The 9,240-nt window shown below is 39.1% G+C and overlaps 1 protein-coding gene across 1 annotated transcript in view; it reads right to left on the reverse strand.

Moving 5' to 3' along the window:
* The window catches only part of cds1 (CDP-diacylglycerol synthase (phosphatidate cytidylyltransferase) 1), a 137,344-nt gene extending 129,089 nt beyond the window's left edge, over positions 1-8,255 (reverse strand). Inside the window, exon 1 of the mRNA XM_043700693.1 lies at positions 7,630-8,255. Coding sequence (XP_043556628.1) covers positions 7,630-7,686 — 57 coding nt within the window. The 5' untranslated portion in view covers positions 7,687-8,255. The remainder of the gene's footprint in view (positions 1-7,629) is intronic.
* Between the last annotated feature and the right edge of the window lie 985 nt (positions 8,256-9,240).

Raw genomic sequence — 9,240 nt, forward strand, 5'->3', positions numbered from 1 at the left:
TTCCACCTAGGAACCCTCCAACCACAAGGAATGAATGCAGATTTCTCCAGCTTTCTCATTTCCCCACCCCCACCTTTTCTCAGTCCCAACCCTCAGACTCAGCACCGCGTTCTTGACCTGCAATCTTCTTCCCGACCTCTCCGCCCCCACCACCTCTATTGCCTATTACCCTCACCTTAACCTCCTTCCACCTATCGTATTCCCAATGCCCCTCCCCCAAGTCCTTCCTCCCTACCTTTTATCTTAGCCTGCTTGGCACACCCTCCTCATTCCTGAAGAAGGGCTTACGCCAGAAACGTCGATTCTCCTGTTCGTTTGATGCTGCCTGACCTGCTGCGCTTTTCCAGCAACACATTTTTAAGCTCGGATCTCCAGCATCTGCAGTCCTCACTTTCTCCTCATTAAAAAATGAGCACAATATTTCAGGTTTGACCTGCATTTTCTATAATTCCAAAGCATTATGTACTTTGACATGCTATGTCAAAGCGCAAGGGGAGTGAGAAAAAAAAAAGAGATGCTGGCCCTTAGATTTACTGACTTAATTTCTCCCATTTAACGTTAATCAAAGTTATCCTATGTAAGTCTAAACCTTGATTTTGGCTGCCCTTTCTCACTATGAAGTTAGTTATTGAATCCAATTGCATAATTGTTACTGTACCCAAGATCATTCTTTGCTTGCAGATTGTAAATAAATATTTCATATTCTACTTATTCTGCTACTTCTTGCCAAATTTATTGTTAAAACATCCAATTGTAATCTCCTTTACACAACAATGTATTCTGCTATTTAGGCATCAGTTAGATAGAGCTTAAAATGCACCTGTGATTATTGTTGCCTTTTTTCTTCTTAACCCTAGAGTTAATTGGACTAATTATTGGCAATGACCCTTGAACAAACATATGCAGTAACAAAGCAGCAGAAAACATGGCAATGAATTAAATAATAAGGTTAACCAAGATAAATTGTTTGCAATACTAATGAATTTATATTTGAAACAGTTTCATTTTAGATTATTTCTTGAACATAATTTTAAACATAAATTAAAATAAAAGCTATCCTGAAAGAAAATGGCACATTACATACAGCAGGAAATGTTGTACTTTGTTCAAGAAAAGACAGAAAACAGATAAGCAAGGTAATTATTGACCAGTTACTGTCTCAGTGCTAGTAGGAAAATTTGCTAGAATAAGGGATACACCAGTTAACACTTGGAAAGATGAAGCTAATCTGGAATGGTAAACTCAGGTTTGCAGTGACCAGTTCATCCTTGACTATTCAGTTCTAAGAAAATTGGGAAGTTATAGGTAAAGCCAATTTAAAAGTGTATTTAAACTTTGAAAATTAATACCACTACTTACAAACAGCACAACTATGGCAACAAAGGTAAAGTGACACCATGGATACTTCTTTCCATGTTTTAGCCTATACAGAAAGCAAGGACAATAAGAAATTAACAAATTTTGGTGGCAAATATGTAGTGATGTAATTTCAAAACCTGCCTTGAATTCATCAATATTCTGAGAGCTTCCACTGACCAGAAACGTAACTGGAACAGCCAACTAAATATTACAGCTACAAGTAATTTCAGAAGCTGGGAATACGGTGACAAGGTATTCACCTCCTGACACCACCATCAACAAAGCAAAGTCAGGAATGTGAAACAAACTCCCAGTTGCCTGTATGAATACCGTTCCAAGAATGGAGGGTAGCTAATGTAACCCCAGTATTTAAAAAAGGGGGTAGAGAGTAAACATGGAGTTATAGACCAATTAACCCAATATCATTTGTAAGAAAATTATAGAATCCAAAACAAAAGATTGATGAACAGAGTACAGGAAAACAGGACAGAGTAAGCATGCATTTATACTAGCAAAATAATGCTGGACAAGTGTATTGGAATTCAAAAGGTCCCATCCACATAAACACATAAAATTAAAGTGCATGGGATTCGGGTAGTGTACTGACAAGGATAGAGAATCATATAGCAGAGGGGAAACGAGAGAATAGGAATAAACAGGTCATTTTCTGAGTAGCAGCCAGCAACTGGAAAGGAACGGCAGAGATCAGCATGACCCCAGCTATTCAAAATATATATTAATGATTTAAAAGAGGGAACTAAATGTAATATCTCTACGTTTGCAGACAGTAGAAAGCTAAGTGGGAGGGTGAACCATGAGGAGGATGCAGAGAAACGTTTATGTGATTGGACAATTGAATGGGCAAATGCTAGGCGGATGTCCACTTTGACATCAAAAACAAGGCGGCAGATTATTATCTGCATGGTAATAGTTTTGGAAAGGGGGAGGTGACCTGGGATGTCCCTGTACACCAAAAAATAAACATGCAGGTGAAGAAGGTAAAATGGTACATTGGCTTTTGCAACAAAAAGATTTGAATACAGGAGCACAGATGTCTTGATACAATTGTTCAGGATCTTCATGAGACCAACTTTATATTGTGCATAGTTTTGGCCTCTTTATCTGAGGAAAGATGTTCTGGCTAAGGAGGGAGCACAACAAAGGTTTACCAGACTGATTCCGGAGATGGCAGGATTGACAATATGAAAAATTCAGTTATGAAAATGTTCACTAGAGTTTAGAAAAATGAGGGAAAGTATCTTAGAAACCTATAAAATTCTAACAGGACTAGACAGTTTTAATGCAGAAAGACACTCCCAATGACCTCGGAACCCAGAACCAGGGGTCAGAATGTAAAGATATGGGGTAGGCCAATTAGGACGGAGATGAGAAGAAATACTTCACCCAGACAGTGGTGATTCTGTGGAATTCTCTGCCACAGAAAGCAGTCAAGTCAAAACACAATGTTTTCAAGGTGATGGATATTGTTCTTTGGGCTAAAGGGATCAAAGGGTACAGGGCCAAAGCGAGAATAGAGTACTGAGCAGAACTGTGATCATACTGAAAGGCAGAGTCGGCTCAAAAGGCCAAATGGTCTACTCCTGTTCCTTGTTTCTACATTTAATATTCAAAAGCTCAATATTATTTAGCACACATCAGTACACTTAATCAGCATCCTGTCACCACATTAAGCATTCACTTCATCCATCACCCGCAAACAACCACAGCGCACTGTAATATCTATAAGGTGGACAGCTTGCCAAGGTTCCTTCAATGGGGGCTTTCAAACCTGTGACCTCTACACATTAAAACAAAGGCAGCAGGTACTCGGGAATACCACTATCAGTTCAGTGAAGCAGATCAAGAAGGCAACTCATTACTACAGGCATAAGGGTAGATATTTCAGCCACAATACTTTAAAAATTGAGGTTTTTAGTCATATTTTTCCCCGGGATGCTGATTTACAGCAGTACCGCTGCAGGCTTGAGACCAAGTTACTTTCATTGACAACCAAGTTGTGGGTTCCAGGAAATTAAGGAGAGAGTGTTAAAGGTAAAAAAAATAATATTTAGAAAGGATAGCCCAACAGTCTCCATTTCCAAACTCCAAATTAATAACTAAAAATAATCCTGGGTCTTAAAATAAATTCTTTGCACATCCTTTACTGTTGAAAATCAAGTCCATCCTCATGACATCAGCCTGACATTCACAATTAAGTGCCAAAGCAAATGAAATGGAGATATTCACAGTACCAAAAAAAAGGACAAATCCAATCTAACCAAATACTATCCCAACAGTATCCTCTTAAATTATCAAATTGATGCAACACACAATGGCAGTTTGTCAAGTAGCATTTACTCACCAATAACTTGCTTACTGATGCTCAGTTGGCATCTTCCAGAATCATTCAGCTCCAGGTCTAATTGCAGCCTTGGTTCAAGTATGAACCTACTTGTATCAAGATATGGACAACATACAGATTTGTGCTGGTAAGTGACAGGTAACATTCAAGTCACACAAGGCGGCCACAACCATCTTCAAAAAGGGAGAAGATAACCTTGACATAATTTAGTCCCATCATTGCTGAATCCCCCACCTTCAACAGCCTGGGAATTATCATTTGCTAAACGTCTAACTGAACTAACACAAAAACTACCTCAATATCAGGCTGGCATTCTGCAGCAAACAACGATTCTGGATTCCTCACACCCTTTCCAAAATCTATATAAGTAAGGAGAATGAATATTCAACAATTGTCTGGGTAAGATCCAATGACATTCTAAAAGCTTAACATCATCGAGGACAAAGCTGCCTGCTTGATCAGCACCCATTCAAACCCTACACCACAAGTACAGTATGACAGGAGTGTATATCATTCGTATAACATACCAGCAGTAACTTTAACAGTACCTTTCAAACCACCAACCTCTACCACAGAGAAGGAGCTGATCAACAAATGTATTGGGGCACTACTTGAAAGCTCCCTTCCAAGCTGAGCAGCAAATTGACTTGGAATTGAAATCACCATGGCCAAAGTTCTGAAACTCTCCCTCTCGTAGCATTGTGGATGTGCTTACCGTGTGGATATCAGCTTAGTTTATCAATGGCAACCAGAATAGACAATAAAAAGTAGCTTTACTAGTAACATCCACATCTCAGTAACATCTAATTTCTCCAGTCCTTGTTTTGGTAGAAATTAATGAAAAAGATCTGGAAATTGCTTTTTCAAAACAATCCCAAAATTATATGTTTGTCATTGATTAAAAATAATTTTAATAATCCCAAAACTTTATTTTCAAAACCATTTTTGCTGTGTGGACCTGTATTGTTTTCATTTAACTTTCATAAAAACATTAAGGTCTTCAATAAAACAAACCATAATTTTCAAGAAGGTTAAATTACACTAAGTTCAATATATAATTTACTATGTTACAAGACTTTCAAGGTGAAGGTCATTCATTTCCAAATGCAAGCTGCAATTTACACAATTCACTGACATATTAAAGTGTCTTCCATGTTTATATAGATACCCTAATAAGCAGTTTTTTTTTATCTTTACCCGGAAATGCAGAGTATATAATTCGCTGTCAGCTGTAATACAAAATCTTTCCTAAACATTTTTCCTGAGGAAGACCTTAATTAATGCTTCACTTTTGTAGTCATTTCTGTAATACATGTTACTGTTCATTCCTTACAGCTTTATATTTATTCTGCCATTATCTGTAAAATATCAACTCAGAACCTCTGAATAGAACTGCTAATATGAGAGGAGTTACTTTTATTTAGATTCTCTCCCTACATAAACAATTACCAGCATTACTAAAATCAACCTAAGTCCTAGCCTTAAATCATATTATAATCTCACTGAGCATTTAAACAGCACTAATGCTTATCACTCATTTCTTCTCTGTATAACAGCATTAGATATAGCTCTGCTTTCTTTGTATTATCCCTTTTGCAATTACTGACATTAATATTTAAGTCTTTCCTTTTGAATGGATATTTTTCTCCCAGATCCAAGTAAAATTAAAAGGAGCTAAATTTAGCTAGGCCTCATTGAGTTAAGAAAGTATGCATTCCCCCTTGTTTCAAGTAGACTTTGTTTTGATTGTTTTTGTTTTCTTTATTGGTTATTGTGATTGTTTGTTTGCTGGGTTTCTTTCTGTTTATTTCTGTTAATAAAAAAATTTAAAAAGCAGAATGAATTGATCAAATTACTAAATGTGAGAAGTAGTAGAATTCAATATTCATGTACACAGTAGAAATAAGAGGTAAGCCCAAAAGGATAAAAGTTAATTTTTAAAAATCAGTCTTTGAATTGTTCACAGAGAGTTAATAGTTGAATGGTACAGTCATTGCAGAGCAGTTTTCCAGTAGTATTGACGCTCGTAGCTGAATAGCTGGTTTAGTTTTAGTCTTTAGTTTTGAAACTGGTTGAGATTCTGTAGTTCTCATTGCTTTTCATCATGATTTAATTCCAGCATTCATTGAAAGAGTGTATTCTTTTGTTGTCCGACTTCATTTTGGCTGATTTACATCACTGAGTCACAGAGGTCTGCATCACAGAAAAGGGCCTTTTGGACCATCAAGTCTGGGTGGCACAGTGGTTAGCACCACTGCCTCAGCGCCAGAGACCCGGATTCAATTCCCGACTCAGGCAACTGACTGTGTGGAGTTTGCACATTCTCCCCGTGTCTGCGTTGGTTTCCTCCAGGATCTCCAGTTTCCTCCCACAGTCCAAAGATGTGCAGGTCAGGTGAATTGGCCATGCTAAATTGCCGCGGGTCGGTGTGGACTTGTTGGGCCGAAGGGCCTGTTTCCACACTATAAGTAATCTAATCTAACTCTGCTTCAGTCAAAAATAAGCAACCTAACTACTCTAATCCCATTTTACAGCACTTGGCCAATAGATACCTCACAAGTACACAAATATTTCTTAAATGTTAGGAGGGTTTCTGTCTCTACCACCTTGACAAGCAGTGCATTCCAGATTTCCACTAGTGTTGGAATGAAAAAAAATTTCCTCACATCCCCTCACCTTAAATCGTGGATCACTGATCTCTCCAGCAAGTGGAAACGTTCTTTCTTATCTCCCCCATCTAATTTTATTCATCTCAATCACGTGCTTCCTCAATTTCCTCTGCTCCTAGGAAAACAACCCGAGTCTATCCAATCTCTCTTCATAACGAAAATTCTGAATGAGAAGGATCTTCCTTTACCTGAAGCATAGAGGTAACTAAGGGAAAGTTTGACTGTGACCCTTCACATCACATGCTTTAACTGATACAAGATTGAGGCAAAGAAACACGTCCCATTAGCACACTCCAGCGGAGTTGAAAATTGGATTTTCAATCTTGTTCTTTGCATATTTTTCAAAAGGAAAAACAAAATTTGTTTGCAGTTTGAAATATAATCCACAGAGGTGACTTGCTATTGAACAGGGATCTAGACTGTTTTATTTTGCCTCTTCATACATTTGAAGGGCCATTTTTCAAAATTCCTTTTGCATTGATAGGTGTGACATTGTCTAGTAAGAGAGGCCCGCAGAACACTTAACTTACATCGGAGTCAATTTAGGCTGTATCAGCCTCTCTTAAAAACACATACTGGAATCTCAAACTAAAAGTGTCCATAGTACTTCCAGATTCTGACCATGATCATGAAAAAGTTTAATGCAAGTGATTAGAAAATAGTTTCTTCATAGGGAATATTTCCACATAATTAATATATACATAATATTGTAGTCACATACAGTCCTGTAATGATATATTGCATAATATGATGCAGTTGATAATAAGTGTAATGAATACAGTTGCCCCATGAAATGTGACTCTGTGGCTGCCAAGACTTGCCTATTATCTTTCAGTCTTAGTTATTGTTGAAACGTATAACACAAACTAAATCATTTTAATCTGGATTGATTTAACAATTTACTGGGGGGGGGGGGGGGCACACAGAGCTGCCAGTAATTACCAGAATTACATTCAAATAACGTGACTTGAAGGGAATCTTCTCAGTATTTAGTACATACAGCAAAAAAATTATGTGTAGTCAGGTTGCCTCTTATTTTAAAGACGTTTCATTGTTAATAAATAGTTGTACTGCTTCAGTAATTACGGACTTTAATAAGGCTGCACATTACTATCTGATTTGAACATATTTTCTCGGTAACTCATCACATACAGCAGAGTTAACCCAGGCACTGCATCAGGTTTCATACTGTACCTGGTTACTCACATAAGCCCACCTACAGTACAGGTAACTGTTTACCTTATCGCTCAGGTTCTCCGGCTCCTTCTCTGCTTTTCTCCTCCTGGGCTCCGTCATCTCTCGGTGTCTCACTCGCCCGGTAACCGACTTAGCTGCTCACTCTGCCCGTCTCCCAGTATCCCCACTAACCGCCTAGCCCTCTCTCTCTCTCACACACACTCTCCCTGTCCCCGGTAAGCGGTTTACCCCTCACTCGGACCCGCCGGTCTCCCGCTATCTCGGTGTGACCTGTGAAACTCGCAGTAAAACTCCCTGATGGGGGGGGGGGGGGGGGCGTGTGGTTGGCGGAGGGGAGCCGGCCGCTGGGCTGGGAGTTGGGGCGGGGCCTTGGTCCAGGCTCGGGCTCGAGCTGACACTGACGCCGCTCTCGTGCTGACTGACGCAGGTCGCCTGGTAACCGCAGCCGGGCTCAGCTCGAGCCGCTGAGCTTGAGGCGGGGGCCGTTTGGCGTGCGCGCTCTCTCTCTCTTTCCCCACTCCCAGCAGCAAACTACAGCAATCAGCATTCATTGATTATCAAACTTTGTACAGAGATGTCTGCGGCAAAGGAGGAAGGGACAACCCAGATGAAGTAATGCCCTTCTCTACCCAACCGAAATGTCACTTCTTATTATTAAGCCAACCGATTTCACAATCACCAGCAGGACTTTTTTTTTGCAGGAGTTCGATCATTGGTAGTTTATTTTGAAGATTAAAATAAACAAAATTGTTTTGCAAAGGCATTTCCATCGTAGTATACTTCTATCGAATTCACCTCGTTTCATAGGATATCCAAACGTGTTCGTGGTTGCAACCATTTGACATTGTATTTTCACGGCTGCAATCAACAATCATCCGCAGTGAAAACTGCAGATTTTATCCTCATAACATTTTGTACTGAAGCCCCGCTCCAGAATTTGACGAGAGACCCAAAGCAATGCAACACTGACAATATCAGCCTGTTGAGGGCGCTATCTTTAGGATGACACATTAAATAGGTATCACAAAAGTGGCCATGGTACTGTTTGGAGGTGTCAAGGAATAATGGTTATATTTATTATTTGTCTTCAGATAAACTGATATTGCATTATTTTTTGCAGTCTTGCTGCATGTGAATGAATTGCTACAATTGCCTAGTTAATAATATTAACAAAACTTCAAAAGCACGTTATTTTCTATGAAAGCTGGGACATTAAGATTGTGAAGGGTTCTATAAAGTAAATGTTCGGTATGAAAGATTTAGGAGACTAGGACGCGTTTTTGCAGAAAAACGACACAGACGGAGTGATCTGATGTTAACACAGAAAAACACTGCTGAAACAAAGCAGATCTGGCAGAACTCCTGGAGGGAGAAACAAAATAAACGTTCTAAGTCCAAAATGACTTGAAAGGCGGAAATTAATAGATATTTGCTATTGTAAAAGAAGGATGGCAAGTGGAACAGAGTAAAGATCGGGGAAATATTAGGAGCAATTCGTGATTTGAATAGGACAAAATGACTGATAATGGTTGTCGAGATTAGATAAAGCACACTCTGAATTGAATATAGATAGAATCTACCTTCCCATCCCACCAACCTCCATATAAATCACATCATCCTCTGCCATTTCTGCCACCTACAGATGGACCCCAC

This window comes from Chiloscyllium plagiosum, chromosome 1, assembly GCF_004010195.1.
Source record: "Chiloscyllium plagiosum isolate BGI_BamShark_2017 chromosome 1, ASM401019v2, whole genome shotgun sequence".
Lineage (NCBI taxonomy): Eukaryota > Metazoa > Chordata > Chondrichthyes > Orectolobiformes > Hemiscylliidae > Chiloscyllium > Chiloscyllium plagiosum.